This window comes from Quercus lobata, chromosome 9 (genome assembly GCF_001633185.2).
Source record: "Quercus lobata isolate SW786 chromosome 9, ValleyOak3.0 Primary Assembly, whole genome shotgun sequence".
Taxonomy (NCBI): Eukaryota; Viridiplantae; Streptophyta; class Magnoliopsida; order Fagales; family Fagaceae; genus Quercus; species Quercus lobata.
This window is the reverse complement of record NC_044912.1, coordinates 42,830,277-42,849,590: the sequence shown is the minus strand read 5'-3', so window position 1 is coordinate 42,849,590 and position 19,314 is coordinate 42,830,277. Positions and strand designations below refer to the sequence as shown.

The window sequence follows — 19,314 nt, the reverse complement described above, 5'->3', positions numbered from 1 at the left end:
ATACCGTGTAGTTTTATAATGCTCTCTTGCTTATAGTTAATGCTTATAAGTTTAGATTTTATCAATTTTTCAGCACTTATTTGTCACACTCACAGTATACTAAGTAGTAAGCACTAACTTTTTTTTTTTCTTCAGCATTTTAATTTTTGAGGGAGACGAGATTGAGAGAGTTCACGCTTTCAATCCTTCACGGAGAGGTAATCACTAAACACTCACTATATTCAACGTTATGATTTTAAATTTTTAGTACTTAGTTATTGCTCTTATTGAATTTGGTTGTGACATTCATTGATTGAGAGTGAGCTATTTGATATTGTATTTGTTGGAAAAATTATAATTCGATATTGTTGTGGAAACTTTGTTTTTTTGTTGATTGAAATTTTTTTTATTAGATAGATGTCGATGCTCCACCTGGATTTGGTGCACCTGGGGACCCTAACCCACTTCCTCCTATTTCTGGTAGTGTTAACCCTAACCCACCTGAACCTGTAGCACCCATTGGACTTGGTGCATCACTTCCCCCACTATCACCTAAACAAGGTGGTAAGGACCCGTCTATAGTATGGCAACACTTCATTAAGTTGGTTGGTTTTGGTCCCGATAATCCTAGGTCTCAATGCAAGTATTGTAAAAATCAATATAAATGTCATGGTAAGAAAAATGGTACTTCGGGCATGTTGCAACACATGAAGGTGTGTAAGAAGTGGCCTTTTCCCCGTAATGATAAGCAAAAAACTTTGACTTTCCAAGCTAAGAGAGAAGGGGAAAGTGGTTCAAGTGTGTTAGTGGTTGCAAACTATAGTGAAGAGAGGATAAGGTTGGCGTTGGTAAGGATGATCATCATTGATGAATTGCCTTTTAAATTTGTGGAGCGTCAAGGCTTTCAAGAATTTATGGAAATAGTTGAGCCTAGGTTTCCTATTCCCCATCGCACTACCATTGCAAGGGCTTGTATGAAGATTTATTCTAGTGAGGTGGATATTTTGAGAAGGGCTTTTGTTGGGCAACGAGTTTGTGTGACAACGGATACTTGGACATCCATACAAAACTTGAATTATATGGTTGTCACGGCACACTTCATTGATGGGGATTGGACTTACCAAAAACAAATCTTAAACTTTTGCCCTATAGCTAATCACAAAGGGGACACTATAGGTAGAGCGGTTGAATCATGTTTGTTGAAGTGGTGTATAGACCGGTTGTTTACAATTACTGCGGACAATGCTAGTTCTAATGATGTGGCAATTGATTATGTGCAAAAGAAAACAAAAGAAAGAGATAGTAGCATATTGGGTGGTGAGTTCATGCATATGCGTTGTTGTGCGCATATCTTGAATTTGATAGTGCAAAATGGGTTGAAGTCCATTCATGAATCAATTGCCAAAGTTAGGAATGCGGTGCGATATGTGAGAGCCTCTCCCGCAAGGTTTGAGAAGTTTCAAGAATGTGTTGAAAATGAAAAAATCAAAGCCAAATGTTTGTTGTCTCTTGATGTGCCAACAAGGTGGAATTCCACTTATCTTATGTTAGATTGTGCTTTGAAATTTGTGAGAGCATTTGATAGGTTGGAAGAGGAGGATGGGCATTATAAACTTTATTTTTGTGAATCAGATGGGAATGGGAAAAAGCTCGTTGATCCTCCTAACTATCTTGATTGGGAAAATGTTAAAACTTTTGTGAAATTTCTTGGCATATTTTATGAGGCGACACTTAGATTTTTTGGGTCCTTGTTTGTCACTTCTAATACATACTTCCATGAGCTAATTAGCATTGAAGATCAATTGCAACAATTGTGTAGTGTTGATGGGGATCCACTCTAGAAGAGTATGGCGGTAGAGATGAAAAAAAAATATGATAAGTATTGGGAAAGTATAGATAATATCAATTTGATGCTTTTTGTCGCTGTTGTTCTTGACCCAAGGTATAGATTGAAGTATGTAAAGTTTTGGTTTAGGGAGTGGTATGGAAAGGACAAGGGGGATGCGATGAGCTCTAAGGTTCGGGATGTATTGAAGAGGTTGTATGTAGAGAGAGTGGGTCAAAATGGAGCTTCGAGTTCTACGGGTATTGGTGCTTCATTGTCTAGGGACTCCAGGCCAAGTGTTGGCAATGCTTCATTGTCTGATCGTATTAAAAGTTATAATAATAGGTTTAAGCAACACTTGGCGAACGAGGACAGTGTGGAAACCAAATCTGAGTTGGATAGGTATTTGTTGGAATCTTTTGAGGACCCTGATGTGAAAGATTTTGATATCTTGATGTGGTGGAAAATGAATTCTTCTAGATATCGAGTCCTTTGCCAAATTGCCCGTGATGTGTTTGCTATTCCTATCTCTACAGTTGCATCTGAGTCTGCTTTTAGTACGGGGGGGCGTGTTTTGGATTCGTTCCGTAGTTCACTATCTCCTAATACAGTTGAAGCCCTTATTTGTACCCAAAATTGGTTGAAAGATGCAAAGGAAAAAAGACCAATAAAGATTCGAGAGTGCATGGATAATGTGGAGGATATTGATGGTTTTGAGATTGACACTGGTAAATATATATTCATTTTGTTTGTTGTATATATCAATTGCTTATTTATTTGCTCAATGCTTACGAATCATTTTATTTTGAATGGGATTGTAGAAATTGCATCGGTTTGCCCAATGCCTATGGAGGAGGATCCAAGCACCGTTGTGTTGGATGATGATGAGTGATGTGCTACTCTTTACTTGGAGTTAGTTAGTAGTTAGTATTATGTAAGTATATTTGCTATTATCATTTGTTTGTGTTAATTATAAATATTCTATTGTTCATAAATATTTTATTGTTATTAACGCGTGTTTATTTTGTTTTGTTTAGTATTTTGTAGGAGTTCTAAAATGATGCATAGTGCACAGACTTATTGGACAATGGACTTACAAGAATTAGCATTCTTTTGCCAATATGCTAATTATATTTTTACATGTTATTAGTAGTAGACTTTTCACTAATGGTAGTTATTTAGATATTCATGGGTGGGATTATTTGTGGGGATACAAGCAATTAGCATTCTTTTGCCTATATGCTAATTTAATTTGTATATCTTTCTTTTGGCATTTGTGGACAGTGACAAATGGTTCTGTAATACGTTATTAAGTGGATACATTAACACTTATTGTTATTGACACTGACACACACAGTGACACTAATGATATTATATGCTACATGATAGTATTTTGGGAGTTGAACTCTTATTTAGACAATTTCAAATATGTTTGTATGGTGAATGAAATGAAAAAATTTGGATAGTTTGGATCATTACTATTTAGGTGAACAGATTTTTTATTGTTGAATAGATTTTTTTTTATGTGAACAGATTTGCTGAACATTTTTTTTTTTGGATATATTGATATATTGAAATCTTGAACAGGTTGATATATGTGAACAAGTATTAAAAGACAAGTTACTTGAAATCTTGAACAAGTATATGTGAACAAATTATGTGTGCCCAATTTTGAATAGGTTGATATATGTGCCCAATTTTTTTATCATTAAAAAATGTTTTTTTTCTAATATTTCAAACCGATCAAACCGACTAAACTGACCGCAAAAAACCGCACCGCTATAGGTCAAAAAACCGACCCTAACAGTATGTATCGGTTCCAATTATGAAAAAACCGATCTTTATCGGTTCGGTAATAAATTTACAAAAAAACTGCCTCTATCGAACCGCGCACACCCCTAGAAATTACCACTACAAGGTAATGTCCTTTGGATTGAAGAATGTAGGGTCTATCTATCAGAGGATGATGACTAGGATGTTCGAGCCATAGTTAGACAAAAATATTGACGTTTATATAGACGACATGGTGGTGAAGAGTAAGATGGTGTCCAAGCACATGGGAGACCTCGGTAATATTTTTGAAATACTGAGAAAACATAAACTGTGCCTCAATGCTTCCAAGTGCTCCTTTAGCGTGGGATCAGGCAAATTTTTGGGGTATATGGTCACTTATCATGGAATTGAGGTCAACCCTGATCAGGTTAGGGCAATTAATAGTTTGCAGCCACCTCGAAATCCCAAAGAGGTCCAGAAACTAACAGGAATGACTGTCGCCTTAAACCAGTTTATTTCTAGGTCAGCGGACAGGTGTCGACCTTTCTTCCAGTTGTTGAATACATAAAAGGGATTTGAATGAACCCAGGAGTGTGCCTTGGCCTTCCAGCAACTCAAGGAATACCTTTCTTGTCCACCTATTATGTCTAGGCCCGAGGTGGATGAGTTCTTGTTTGCATACGTTGCTCTGGCTTTTCATGCCGTGAGCTTGGTGCTGATACGGGTTAACAATAGCATGTAAAGGCTAGTCTACTATGTGAGCAAGTCTTTACATGAAGCAGAAGTTCGTTACTTACCACTGGAGAAAGACCATTTTGGCAGTAGTATATGCTACACGTAAACTCCCTCACTACTTCCAAAGGCTAGGTCCTTGCAGATTTGTTGGTTGAATTTGCTGAATCCCTATTAGAAAAGGAGATAGAGAAGCAAGACATGGATGGAAAATTAGTTGACGTGGTAACCTTGCAAGAACCTTTATCCTGGAAGGTATACGGTGATGGTGCAGCGAATTAAAGAGGATTCGGAGTGGGGTTGGTTTTAATATCTACTGAGAAGATCACTATTGAGAAATCCTTAAGATTGGGTTTTTCGGCCACAAATAATGAGACTAAATATAAAGCTCTATTAGTAGGGATGACCATGGTTTAAAAAATGGGAGGAAAAGCAGTAAAGATCTTTTCAGATTCAAGGTTGGTGGTAGGCCAAGTAAAAGGAGAGTTAGAGGCTAGGGATGTGAGAATGCAAGGATATTTACGTTAGGTTTGGCACTTGCGATTAGGGTTTAAGTCTTTCAGCTTGTTGCAAATCTCGAGAAGTGGAAACACATATGCTAATTCCTTGGCCACTCTTGCAACCTCTTCGGCACAGGGCTTGCCTCAGGTTATCCTTGTTGAAAACTTGTGCAAGCCTATTGAGATGAAGAAGGAGATGGTTCAGATTCATCAAATTAGAGTGGGACCTAGCTGGATGGACCCTATAGTGTTATTCTTGAAAGAGGATATTTTGCCCGAGGGGAAATCTGAGGTTGACAAAGTGCGAAGGAAGACTCCTCGGTTTTGGTTGACAAGTGTTCTTTCTTTGGGCCATATTTGCTATGCATACACCCTGAGGCATCAGAGCTACCCCTGAAGGAATTATATGAAGGGATTTGTGGTAGTCATACAGGAGGCAGGTCTTTGTCTCACAGAGCCCTCACTTAGGGATGCTAGTGGCCGAACATGCAGAAGGAAGCGCAGGAGTATGTAAAGAAGTGTGACCAATGCCAAAGATTTGCACCAAACATTCACCAACTAGGGGAAGTCCTTAATCCTTTGTCCAGCCTTTGGCCATTCGCTTAAAGGGGCTTGGATATTGTAAGACCTTTCCCTAAAGCAGTAGGGAATAAGAGATGGTTGCTGGTCGGCACAGATTACTTCACTAAGTGGGTTGAAACTAAACCATTAGCAAATATCAGGGATGTAGATGCCAAGAGATTTGTTTGGAAAAATATTATCACTCGGTTTGGGATCCCTTATACCCTTATCTCTGACAATGGGCTTCAGTTTGATAGCAAAGCTTTCAAGACGTATTGTTGTGATCTGGAAATTGCGAATATGTATTCCACCCCGACATATTCACAGGGGAATAGATAGGCCGAAACTATCAATAAGGTCATAGTGAATGAACTCAAGAAGAGATTGGATGATGCGAAGGAAAAATGGGTAGAAGAGCTGTCACACATTCTTTGGATATATCGGACCACACCTCGTAGGTTAATAGGGGAGACACCCTTTTCAATAACTTATGGAGCCAAGGCTGTTATACCTCTGCAGACTGGGTTCCCAACGCTGAGAACGAGTTCTTTCACTCCGAGCAACAATGATGGGCTGTTAGGGAAGAGTTTAGACTTAATTGAAGAGCGAAGAGAGAATGCCATTGTCCAACTAGTGTATTATCAACACAAGCTCAAGTAAGGGTATGATACCAACGTGAAGCTAAGGCCATTGGCGACTAGAGACTTGGTATTAAGAAAGGTTTTGGGTACTACAAAGAACCCAGCATGGGGAAAGTTAGGGCCTAACTGGGAAAGGCCATATCGCATCATCTTAGTGGCTGGAATAGGTGTATATTATCTTGAAGATCTAGATGAAAATGTTGTACTATGCCCTTGGAATGTAAACAACCTGAGAAGGTATTATTATTAATGAAAGTTTTCTTTGCCATATTTTTGTTTATTACATTATGCGTTATGCATCCTATTATTTATTTGAATATCAAACAGAACCTTGGTCATACCTGGCTCCTTGGACCATATAACTTGGGTAAATTGATATTTTCCAATTATTTTTCTAAGTGTTAAACAAAACCTTAGTTATGCCTAGTTCCTCGAACTACATACTTTGGGTAAATTAATACTTCATGACATTTTTCTAAGTGTTAAACAGAACCTTAGTTATGTCCGGTTCCTCGGATCACATACTTTTGGTAAATTAATATTTCATGACATTTTTTCTAAGTGTTAAATAGAACTTTAGTTATGGCTGGTTCCTCGGACCACATATTTTGAGTAAATTAATACTTCCTATTATTTTTCTAAGTATTAAATAGAACCTTAGTTATGTAAGGCTTCTCGGACCACATACTTTAGGTAAATTAATACTTCCTATTATTTTCCTAAGTATTAAACAAAATCTTAGTCATGCTTGGCTCTTTGGACCATGTGCTACTTTCTATTATTTGTTCAAGTATCAAATAGAACCAACTGTGCTGAATGGTAGAGACCTTCATGATAGTTACTTGAGTAAATAGACATTCATGGGTATCACTTGAAGCATTTGTAAGTATATAAAGTATACTTATTAACTATTTGAGAATTGATTGTCCAACCAATCCCTTAGATCTACTAATAATTGGAGGATTAAGTGGAGTCAGACATGTATGGATACTCGATAATTGTATATGTTTTTGGAGTAAATGATATATTCTGTATAGATTTCAAACACATTATCATTTACACAAATAGCTAAGTGAAATTGTGTTTCATTTTCATATTGGTTAAGTGCTAAATAAGATAGAAGTCATATCAAGAATTGTATAAATATCACAAGAATAAAGGAAATGTTCATAATTTTCATTAATTAAAGCCTTAGAAAAAGGCAGAGTAGTTATAAGAGGGTAACTTAATTACAAACTTTGAAAATAAAAACAACAGTTAAAAAAAAAAGAGAGAAGAAGAGAGAAAGCTACTCTAAACTACTTCTTCTTTATTACAATCTTATCCTTTGGTGGGGCCTTGGTAGATTAGGAGAAGGCTGCCTCCAAGGATCCTTGGTCTTTACCCTTGAGGTCACCTTTAGCAAGCATCGGAAGAGTTGCAAGAACAATCTCCATCTTGGGACGTACCTCTTTCTCTTTGGAGGGATCTTGAGGAGCAGTTGGGGGCTTGGTGGCATCAGGGGTTACTCCCTTGGTCGTGTTTGCCTCTTTTTCAGCAACCCCAAGTTGCTCAGCCTCTTTTGAAGGGCTGCCAGAGGAGAGAGGGACCTTATTTGGGCTGTCCTTCTCAAGCTTTACCACCTCGGAAGTGGTGTTTGCCTTGGAGCTAGTAGAGGCTGGTGCACGGATGGTAGGAGGGTAGTATACACTCTCTGCCCTCCTGAGTGTAAAAGAGGCCTTAACCCCTGCTTGGTTAAGGGCTTCATTCCACACTTGGAGGCAATAGTTTCTACATACCTTCGAGACTTCAGCCTTAAGGGCCTCCTCAGTCTCTGCTATCCCTACGTCATAGCTGTCTTGCTCGGCCTGGTCCTTGGCCTTCTTGGCCTCCTCCAATTTCTTTTTTAAGGCCGTAATTGCTCCTTGGAAGCAGCCAGCTGGTCTTCGGTCTGGCGAAGTTGCCTCCGTTGACCTTCAGCCTGCCTTTCAACCCCTTCTAAGGCAGCTTCAGCACTCTTCTTTTCCCTTTCTGCCTCGGTCAGCTTGCTTTTTAGCTTATTGATCCTCTTGTCGGCCACATTAAAGGCCTTCATGGCCGTAATGCGCCTCCCTTCTTCTTTTTTCATCTGTCGGTGGGAGTAGTTTTCCATCTCCTTAGCTTTGAATGTGGCTTGAATAGCCTACGAAGGGAAGAAACAGAGTCAAAAGAAAAGAAAGAAGAAGAAGAGAGAGTAATAAAAAAAAAGAAGGGAGTTGGTTGAAGGACTTACCATTGCAAGATCTCTTTTCAAGCTAAGGAACACTTCATGTTTCCTCATTGACCTAAGGTCAGCTATGTCGCCGGGGAGTAGCAGCGCCTGTTCCACTGCATCGGCAACATAGCCAGTGCGCCCCTGTTGGAACTCCCTGATAGACGTGTCAACAAGTAGGGGGGCTTCGTCTAGCATGAGGGCAAGATTCCAGACCAGAGGTCCAACTTGGGAGTCATGTCTCTTGTCAGCCGTCATTTGCCCTACCCTAGCTTGGTTGGCCCCTTTTTAGGGCTCAGCCTCCTGGGAGGGGTGGGTTTTTCCTACTTTCACCACCTCCTTACCCTTCTGCTCCCTCTTCCTTTTGTGGTTGGTGGGATTAGATTGGAGGGGTTGGGTGAGTGGAGGGGTAGGAAGCCTAGTCTGGGTTGCCTTCCCAGACACGATTCCCCCAGGTTGGGACTCTAGTAGCTCTTGGAGAGTTGACATCGGCTTGCACTGTATCTCTATAGTGTTTGGAATGTTAGTAACTTCTTGGTGGTGACTGACTTAGGCTGGGAGAGGTTGGTCGAGGTCACTAATTGGGATCTCTGGGGATAGAGGCTGGTTAAAAACCTCGTAGACGTCTTCTGAGTCTGAGACGTCTACTATCTCTTCTTCTTTTTCTTATTTTTCTTATTCTTTAATGATAGGATGGGAAGGGGTGGCCTTTCCGCTTGTTTATTGAGGCGGCAGAGTTACTTGAAGTACACCTTCTAGAATAGGGCCGATGGTGAGGAACTAGGAGGAGTGACACTTATCTGGTGCAAGCGCAGATCCTTTGCCTTTATTTGGCACTTCGGTGCTTGGAAACTGGACGACAAAGGCTTGTTGTCGAGGATCAGGTGAGTCGCTCTCAGTTGATCGTCTTTGTGAACAAACACCTTGGCTTAGAGTATCTTATTTAGGCATGGATGGATGACAAGGCTGAAGTTTGGAGTGGCGGTGTGATGATCTGCAAAACCACTAAGAGAAACAATCAGAGGAGGGAACGGAGCAAATCAAAAGAAATTTCAAATACCGACACAAAAGGAAGAAAATAGGAACAGAATGTGTCAAAGTGAAGAAAAGGTAACTTAAAAGAAATAAACCTAGACCTAAAACCCCACCTGGTTGCCCCTCTCTTATTGGGCAGGGGAGGCCATCATGTCACTCCCCTAAAATGATCAGGAAATCCTTGTTCATGCCTTTGTTGGAATCAGGAAGGCATGAGATAAGTTTGACCTCGGGGTGCCTAGTTTTTAAGTAATACCCCTACCTTTTTAGGTGGTGAAGGTTGTAAACCTAGTTAATGTCGTGGTGGGTAATGTTTAAGCCCATTTTCTCATTAAGGGCGTCTACACTACCTAAAATCCTACACATGTTGAGGGCACACTAGGTGGGAGCTAACCTATGAGCACTTAGGTAATCCTTGGTGACTGTACCCATGGGGATTCTCATCCCCCCCTCTATGAAGGCAATCATTGGGATTACCACTTCTCCCTCTTGCCTATCGGTGTGCTAATCCCCCCCTTACAATACCTGATGGAGACTCCCGGTGGGATTCTGTATTGAGCTTTAAAATGCTCAACACTTTTTGCGAAGTCTACCAAGTAAGCGAATCTACCCATTTAGTTGGAGATAGGTGAAAGTGAGAAGAAGGGAAATGGAAATTAAGAGGGTTGAGGAGAAAAGAACTCTGTGAAAAGAAAAATAGAAGGAAAAGTAAACAGAAAGAGTTAAAATGACTTACGTGAAATAGGAAACTCTCCTTGGACTAGCTCTTGGTATTTATGAGTGTAAAGGTTCAGTGTATGAATGCAAAAGTGAGTTGAATGAGATGTTCGTGCAATATTTATATTAGAGAGAGAGTGACGAGTGGGAAAGTTCCCGCCTGAGTTCTAATAAAATCTCCAGCCATTGGATCCGCATCGCACCGTAGAACGTGGGGAACATGGAGCCGCAAAAATTTAATGAAGGTGCGTCTCGGATGCCGAAGCGTCAGGAGCATGCATTAGGCAGTTAAAAAAGCACCTGTGCAGACAAAGGTGATGCATGATAAGTGCAGAGTGGTTATGACGATATCGAAATCTTCCTTTTTGCCCGAGGAGCAAAAAAGGGGAATTTTGAGGGGCTATTGTAGGGATGATAGGCCCAGTAGAATATATTGGGTCGGGTGCCCAGTCCGAGGACGGGTAAACGTGTTATAGAGGTTGGCACTAATAAATAAAGGAAGAGATCTAGGCATGATGGTCCAGGAAGGTGATTCGAGGAGGGATGCTTCCTTGGATAAGCAAGGCAGAGGTTAGAAGGTGCGGCCCGTCATCTAGAGCAACATTCTAGGAGTTTCTATTGACAAGGATGCACATCATAGAGGCATGGGAGCTATCAAATATCTAAGAGAAAGCTGCTACCACCACATTGAATGCTTTGTAGTTAACTCTCTGGTCGCATTAATGAGGAAGTGATACTTGAACAGTAACTTTCAGCCTTACAGCTACTCCTTAAAAGTTTCAAGAAGGTGCTGATGGGACAAAGATCAACACCAGTAATCTAATCTACACGTGGAGGGTAAAGATGAAGGAGGAGGATAGTATAAAATAGAAAGAAGACCCTAAGGGAAGGGGATCGGAGAATTGAAAGAGAAATACTGTAGCAACAAGAACTGTATTTGTAATCAACTTCAATTATATACAAGAACTGATCTCCTTGGACTATGCCGAGGACGATTTTCTTAGATAAAACCAGTTTATTTTTACTTTATTATCATTTGAATCTACTATAATCATTATAAAACTCATTAGAGCCTAGTTTTCCAACTCACTCTCTACAAATTCATTGTATTGGGCTTTTTGGGCCTAATCCTTTTACCTTTTGGGCTTAGGACTCAAATTGCATCCTTACAATAACTTTATTCACAAATCACAACTCATATATATATATATATATATATATTTTGGAATAGAACCGTATGTTATAAACTCGAAATGGGCAATGTGTTTTAATTGTTTTGGGTTGGGCTGGGCTGTATAGGCCAATATCTTAGGGAAAGGGGCTTAAAAGTTTTTAAAAGGGGGCCCAACTAAAAAAAACTCAAAATATACCTAATAAAAACAAATCTTTTTTTGGGTCGGGCCAAGCCCCTTGGGTTCGTCCCTAAACGTGTGTAAAAATAATTTCCTACTAACACGTTTTTTATAAACATATCTCTTATTTATTGAATTTTGATATTATTGGAATAATATCATTTGATATCAAATACAGTCACTGTATTCCGTCAAGAATGCATGTTGTCATGGACTCATGGTGCGATGTGTCACTATAGAATATTGTGATCTTTATATATATCTTACTAGTTGAAAATAATGATCAAATCAAAAGCAAAGAAAACAAAAGACTTTAACGTTTCTTGTTAGTAGGTAGATAGGTGATATGGAATAGAATTCAGTGAATTCACTGTAGCCGGCTTGTAGGTTTGTGTTAGTGACGTTAGCCATCCAACAAAACAATTGTTTGTTGGCTTAAGCTTAAGATGTGGCTATAGTTGACCCCTTTAGCTGCGGTTTTAGAAATGCGGCTAAAGTATGTCCTATAGCTGCATTTTTAGAAACGTGGCTATAGGCCAGGACCAATGGCCGCCTTTCTAAAAACGTAGCCATTGGTCTTGTCCTATAGCCGTGTTTGAAAAAACGTGGCCATAGACCCCTCAGGCTTATAGTCATGGGTTTAGGCCAGGGTTGAAAACACGACCTAAAAAAATGCGGCTATAGGCCAAATCGTCCTATAGCCACGTTTTTAATAGCTATGGCCACGTTTTAAAAACGTGGCCATAGGACCTTTTTTTTGTAGTGCTTGTTGCATAGCGCAAGAAGCTTAATGAAAAAGTTTACTTTTCACCTGGTTCTTGTGTTTGTTTCTTTAATTCTTTATTTATCATGGCTATGATTAATTAATATGTATTGTAATCACTTTAGCGGATTAAGTTAATTAATTGTTAATTAATTTACATAATTACTATATATGTGGGTTTATTGTTATAGATGGATCCTGCTTAGAAAAAGTGTAATATAGTTAGTGTGTGCGGGTTTATTGATATGGATAAGATGGATATTTAAATATATGAATACACAATTTCAACCTGCCAAGAGTCATTAATTATAGATAGGTGTTGGTATGGGCTAGATTTTACTTTAATCAAGCCTTTTAGGGCAACGGGGTGATGTTGATCGATTCAGCTCATGTATTATATATTGCTTTCGGTCGCTTAAAGTTACAATTAGTTCACGGCCTCCTCAGTTCACCATACATGTCCATCAGATATTGGTTGCTCGTGAAAACGACTACAAATCTCCTATACCGTTTTTTATGTTCCAATTTATATTTTACAAATTATAATTTACTATATATTTTTGTTACTTTTATTATAAAGTAATTAAAATTTAAATTAGAAATTAAATACATAGTATATCACAATTAGTAAAGTATAAAATGGAACATAAAAAGTGGTACAAAATATTTATATTAAGTAAAAGGTTTATTATTGTCATGTCTTGTTATGAACGTCACGACTAGATGTTTTCCCTTACCATTTTTTTATTTAAAAAGAAAAAGAAAAAGAAAATATTGTTGGTTCCTAAAATTTAACTCATAAACAATTTTAATCATTGAAGTTTAAATTGATTGCTTTCAGTCTTTAGCAAAATCAAAATCATTATTTTAATCCTCAATGTGGTCGTCTATCAAATTGATTTTTCTTCTTCATGCATATCTAATAAGTTGTCAATAGATAATGAATTCTAGTAATTAGGACATGTGTCAATAGATAATGACTTCTAGGACGGTGACGGAACTATAAATTTGTCTGGGGGGTGGGGGACCAACCTTAGGATAAATGAAATTACATCAACTCAAATCACGCACATGATCATTTGAAATTATGCATTCAATTTCTACTTTGCTTAAAAAGATGAGTGAAAATTACTATTTTTTATTGGAGATAACTAAACTAAAATTGCCAGAAATTTCTTAATTTAATTTATTTTAAAAATTTTTAGCAACATAAATTCTGTATAGATATTATATATAAATATGAAAAAGTTATATATTATTGAATAATTGAATATCTAATTATATAAATAATCAAGTTAAATTAAGCATTTATATGGTATATGTACTATATTATTAGCTTATTCACGTGTAATGACATAGTTTTAACTTTATTGAAAAATTTAACCTCTTAAACATTTAGATTTATATTTTGAAAGAAATAACATCATTGGCCAATTATAATATTAACACATTTGTGGAATACATGCCAGATGCCTAGCATATACAATAATTATTTGACCCATAATTAGTAACAAAAGCAACAACCAATACAGGGTCGGCCCAACATAATTTGGGGTCTAAGGCGAAAAATTTATACGGGACCTTTAATATGTAAATATTAATTAAATAAAATTATTTAATACTAATCAAATTAAGGTTAATTTGATACATTAAATACATAAATAATACCAACTAGACTAATGTTAATTTCATATAGAGAATTGAATATCATAATTGAATTATAAATATTAATAAAAAGAAATAAAAATATATTATGATTGAAAAAGATACTTTTTTTTGGATATAAGACGATGCATAGTTAAATAAAGTTGTAATCTAATTTTTAATTTTATATTTTGATTTTAAGAGAGAGAGAGATAGATATTATTTGGTGTATGATTTTGTAGGATATTAATTTACAAAAATCAAAGTCTCAAACTCTTAGGGGAGATTAATCTATAATTGATGATTTAACACATTTGCAACATATTTTTGAAATATTTTAAGGTTTCAATTGAGTTAGGGTTCTATTGGTCTCGTACTTTGAGAGTCTTAATAGAAATGAAAAAAAAAATGCGCTAATTAAAAGTACTATAAAATGTTCAAAATATAATGTGATATTGTCTCTTATTGATAAACTTCATCAATTTAACTAATGAATGTTTATATCACGTTTTTTGTGATTAATAACATGGCAATTTGTAAGCCAATAATAAAATTTGTATATCACTAATAAAAAAAATGTACAACATTTAGAAAATATATATGATTGTATAAAAATTTGGGCCTTTAACTATGAAAAATGGGGCCTTTTTTTCCTAAGGAATTTTTTTTTTTTTTTTGGGTGGGGCCTTAGGCCTAGGCCTTGAGCCGGCCCTGAACCAATACACCAATTAAGAATCAATTTAAGAAATTATCATTACAATCAATCTCTTAAAAAACTTGATTATATTTTCAATTGACATATCATGTGACTTGGCACTATTTCATGTCTCGTACATCAACAAAATAAAACTATGAAAGTAAGCAAAGAATTATGAAAAGTGAAAACTAATCCTATTGAACATATAAATATATAATATGAAAAGTGCATTTTTCAAATTAGGTTGACAAAAACTAAAACTCCTAAATATGTATTTAATTTTGAATTTGATAATTAGTTAATTTAGCCACATGAATTAAATAAAATTATATTAGAATCACTAAAGGATTATCATGTATCATTTTTATACAAATAATAAATTTGAGAGTTGTTAGAGACGTTTTTGTGACAATTAACAAGGGCTGAAGTGATAGAATGAGCCCAAAACTCCTATCGGGTTCTTAAAAGTGTGATTAATTTGAGAGAGTATTGGAAGCTGCTTTAGTGGTGTCCGTCTAGGGGCTAAATCGGATTGGTTAGAATCTTTAGCCACATATAGCTAGAACTAGAAGCCTTCAATTAGGTGAAAATTTTGGGTAATAAACCCTTTCCATGAGTCTTAGGTGTTGCAAGTGTCCCCTACCCACTTTGCAACATGCATGGTTTGGGCTAGGTTCAAAAAGAGTCTACTCATACCTTTCAAACTACACTCTCTCAAATTTCTCTTATGTTGCATGAGTTTGGGCTGTGATTGAAAAAAAATAAAACAGATTTTAAAATATGAATCGGGCCCACAGGAAGCTGGGCTTGGTTGAATTGGACATATAGGAAACAAGAGTCTTTTATAAAATTTGTATAATTATCTATCTGTAGCATTATTATTATTTTTTTGCAAGATATTACAATTTTTTATAGTTCTTTTAGATTTATTTATTTTTGTTGGGGCCTTTGGGGGGCCATTTTATTTCTTTGGGAAACAAAACTCTTAGTTTTTTTTTTTTTTTTTTTTTAAATTTTAATAAGAAAAAACATGTGTTCTCTGTCCAGCTTATTTTTTCCTTTGCTGCGATCTATTTTCTCAGCTTGGGCAGATACCTATCTTTTGACAAGAATTTAAGTAACCGCCCAAGAAGAATTACCAATTACATCTTTGACAAAATGGTGATTTGCAAAGCCCACACGACAATTTTTTTCTGATAATATCTTCCAATGATCATTGAATGCGTTGCGCGTGAGACCCGAGAGTAAAGTAAACTTGGCTCAGTGCAAAGGCCTAAATCAACAGCAACGATCGACATTGCCACCTTCCAACATGTGGAATGTCAAAAGGAAGGACTCAGACTTGGTCATTAATAATCTATGGACACAGCATAAGTGCATAGCTTCCATGGAATGTTTGCTTCTTTTGCATCTTCTATGAAACCAAATGAATATACTGATGATAAAAAACAAACTATTTTAATTCAATAAAAAAAGTAATTAGTACAATACTTATATATGCCTCGTACCCCTTTCCTAACATAACCTTAAAAATTTAATTTTTACAAAACCTTAAGAAAATACAAAAAAAGAGGAAAGAAAATTTAATAATACTAAAAGAACATTGTGAAATGAAGATTGAATCTTTGTGTTCCCTACTCCTTTTATGCTTTACCCTCTTTGTTGCATCATGCCAAAATTCTTTACAAACCAATCATGTTTCTTGGTGTACACAATGTGTCCAATAACAACTCCAATTAGTATACCACATCCATACCCGATTACAACAGTTTTCCATCCAAATTCAATTGAAGATGCAGAGTTTTGATCATCGTTAGAGGGTGCAGGTAGTGGTAATGAGGTTGTAGGACCTTTACATTTTCTTGACAACTGGTTTCCGCATAATCCTGGATTCCCTTCAAATGAACTTCTTGGAAATGTATCAAATTGATTTCCTTGCGGTATAAATCCCGTTAAGTTGTTATAAGACACATTCAAGAATTCAAGGAAAGTGAGTTGTACTAGTTGCTGTGGAACTAGTTGCTGTGGAATCTCTCCTGAGAGCTTGTTTTGAGAAAGGTCCAAAGATTCAAGCTCAGTTAGGTTTCCAATGGATAACGGGATATGACCGGTGAGAATGTTGCTGGAAAGGTTGAGCATATGTAGAGCCTTTAGAGTCCCAATGGAGTCTGGAATCTCTCCTTCGAATCTGTTGCATGACAAATCAATGGCTATGAAGAATTCTATGATCTTAGTGTATTGAGTTCTCAAGCCTTTGTTTGTCATGGTCATTGAGTACTCAAAGTTATCCATGTACTCGAATCCCCTCAAATAATAACTCATGTGCGCTTCCATGTATAATAAGGCTTCTGTTTCAACAGTTTTCATGGCATTCAATCTCTGGAAGAATTCTGAAGGTAAACTACCTGTAAAGCCATTGAAGGACATGTCAATAATGCGCAACTTGGGGAAGGCAAAATTGAATTTAGGACTCCTGATTGCACCATAGAATCTATTAGATCGTAAAATGAGAATCTTCAATTCAGGAAGAGCTCCCAACCAAGAGGGAAAAGCATCAATGATTTGATTGTTTCCACGATCAAGACTCTCTAGTAGTGCACACCTCGCCATCGATCTTGGCACTTGACCATGCAATTTATTTTGGCCCAAGTCAATCATCCTAAATTTGCTTGAACTTGTCCATGTTTGAGGAATGGTGCCATGAAAATTGTTTCTTCCTAACTTTAGTATTGACAAAGAGCTGCTGAAGTTACTCAAACATCTTGGAATCATGCCACCTAAATTGTTCCCAGACAAATCAAGAACCTGAAGCAAACTTAGATTGCAAATCAATGATGGGATTTCTCCACTCAGTGAATTATCTGAGATTGTATAGAGAAGAGTAGAGAATGGTGGAACTGGAAGTGATCCACTGAGCCTGTTGGAACTAATGTTTAAAGCGAGTAAACCAGACCATGGAAGAACGCTAGGAGGTTGGTCAAAACCAGTTAGAAAATTGTGAGAAAGATCCAAATACAGTAGTGTTTGAGTACTTATTTTCCAAAACCATTGGGGTATCTGTCCATGAATATTGTTGAAGGCTAGATCCAAGTACATCAATCCATCTAGACCCTGCAAGAATTTGGGGAACTGTCCTAGATTGCATGAAGCCAACCACAAAGAGATCAATTTTGGTGGACTAGCACTGGAATTGGTTTTTGTTGACACTGATAATTTGTTGAATGACAAGCGTTGATACATTAAATTTTTGAGCATAAATAACGTGTTTAGATCCACTGTGCCACTCAAATTATTTGAATAAAGATCAAGATATTGAAGATTCTTGAGTTCAGATATTGAGCTTGGAATTGGACCTTGCAACTTATTTGATGCAAGGCTCAATTGAGTTAATTTGGTGAGGTTCATAAGCCAGAGTGGGATTGAACCAGTCAATTGATTAGAGCTTAGCTCTAAGGCAGACAGTTGGGTCCAATTGGCCAACGAAGGAGGGATTTCTCCCCTTAAATTGTTGCTTCTAAGATACAAATGAGTAATTTTTGAATTCTTATTGAGCCAAGGAAAGGTCTCACGACTCAAATTGATGAAGGAAAGTGCTAGCCTAGTCAGTTGGGTGAGGTTTGCAAAAGAAGATGGTAACTGTCCCCTAATAAGAGAATTATCTGAAAGATCTAGAGTAGTAAGCTTGGAAAGATTACCCAGAGATGGTGGTATCAAACCTGAGAAATTGCAATCTCTGAGATTCAAATATTCCAAGGACTCAAGGTTTCCTATTGAGGTAGGAATTTCTCCAAAAAATCCTGTGTTCAAGACTCCAAGATACTTAAGGGGACTGCTCCAGTAAAAGTTTGGCAAATAACCAATGAGATCCGGATTGTATGATAATTCAAGAAGCTGTAATTTTGGTAGCTGGAACATACCTGTTGGAAAATTTCCAAGCAACCCACAACAAGAAAGCCTGAGAAATGTCAAGGAAGACATATTTGCCAAAACATTAGGAAATGGGGAAGATATGATTACCATGGTGAGATCAAGTTGTATTAGGTTGGTTAAGTTTTGTACTAGGCTGTTGAAGTTGGGCTTTTTGAGTTCCAACAATTGTTTAAAAGGTGAATAAGAATTGTAAGACAGATCAAGGGAAGACAACTGGGATAGTTGTGAGATTTCAAATGGGATTTGACCAGAGAAGAAAGAATTGGAGAGGTTGAGATATATTAGACTTGAAAGATTGCCTATTCTTGATGGTATTTGAGAGTAATTGAAATGATTGTTGGCAAGGTTTAGCATTCGAAGATGAACAAGGCGAAAAAGGCTGCTGCTAGAGTTGATGGAACCATAAAGACAACTAGTACTAAGATCAAAGTCCAATCACATGACCACTATCATGGTCACACTTGACGCCAGCCCATGAGCAACAACTGCTTTGTGTTTCGAGCTGCCATGATTCAACCTTGGGATGAATACAAGGATACTCAATAGAGGCGGACTTGTTGATGATAAAGCTTTCCTTAAACTGCAATAAGGCAGAGCTCTCATCATAGTGACATGGTTGCATTGAAGAGTGAGTGAGATGAAAAAATAAGAGTAGGAAAGGTGAGCTCAAGAGCATGAACGAATATAGTGCTGGCCCCATAATGTTTTGGTTGTTTAGGTTTAGGTTTTGCAATAAGAAAATGGAATGGTGGTGCTTTTATAGCGGAGACACAACACAACTATTTTGTTGTGGGACAAAATTTAGCTATAAAATTGGTTGTAGCATTGTAGTTTAAGGCTACAATTTTACTCAATAAAATAAACATTATTACATATTTTTAAAATATGACTATTGAATTGTATGTTTTTTACGCTTTCAATACACATGCCAAATT

At 37.0% G+C, this 19,314-nt stretch overlaps 1 protein-coding gene across 1 annotated transcript; it reads right to left on the bottom strand.

Annotated features, from left to right (window-relative positions):
• Positions 1–15,983: 15,983 nt before the first annotated feature.
• Positions 15,984–19,067, bottom strand: LOC115962057 (receptor like protein 27-like). Its single transcript, XM_031080925.1, has one exon. It carries the CDS (start codon positions 18,731–18,733, stop codon positions 16,100–16,102), a length of 2,634 nt encoding a protein of 877 aa, XP_030936785.1. The 5' UTR covers positions 18,734–19,067; the 3' UTR covers positions 15,984–16,099.
• Between the last annotated feature and the right edge of the window lie 247 nt (positions 19,068–19,314).

Excerpts from the sequence above, each read along its gene's own strand:
- LOC115962057 (XM_031080925.1), bottom strand. The coding sequence starts at position 18,733 with ATGCTAAACCTTGCCAACAATCATTTCAATTACTCTCAAATACCATCA.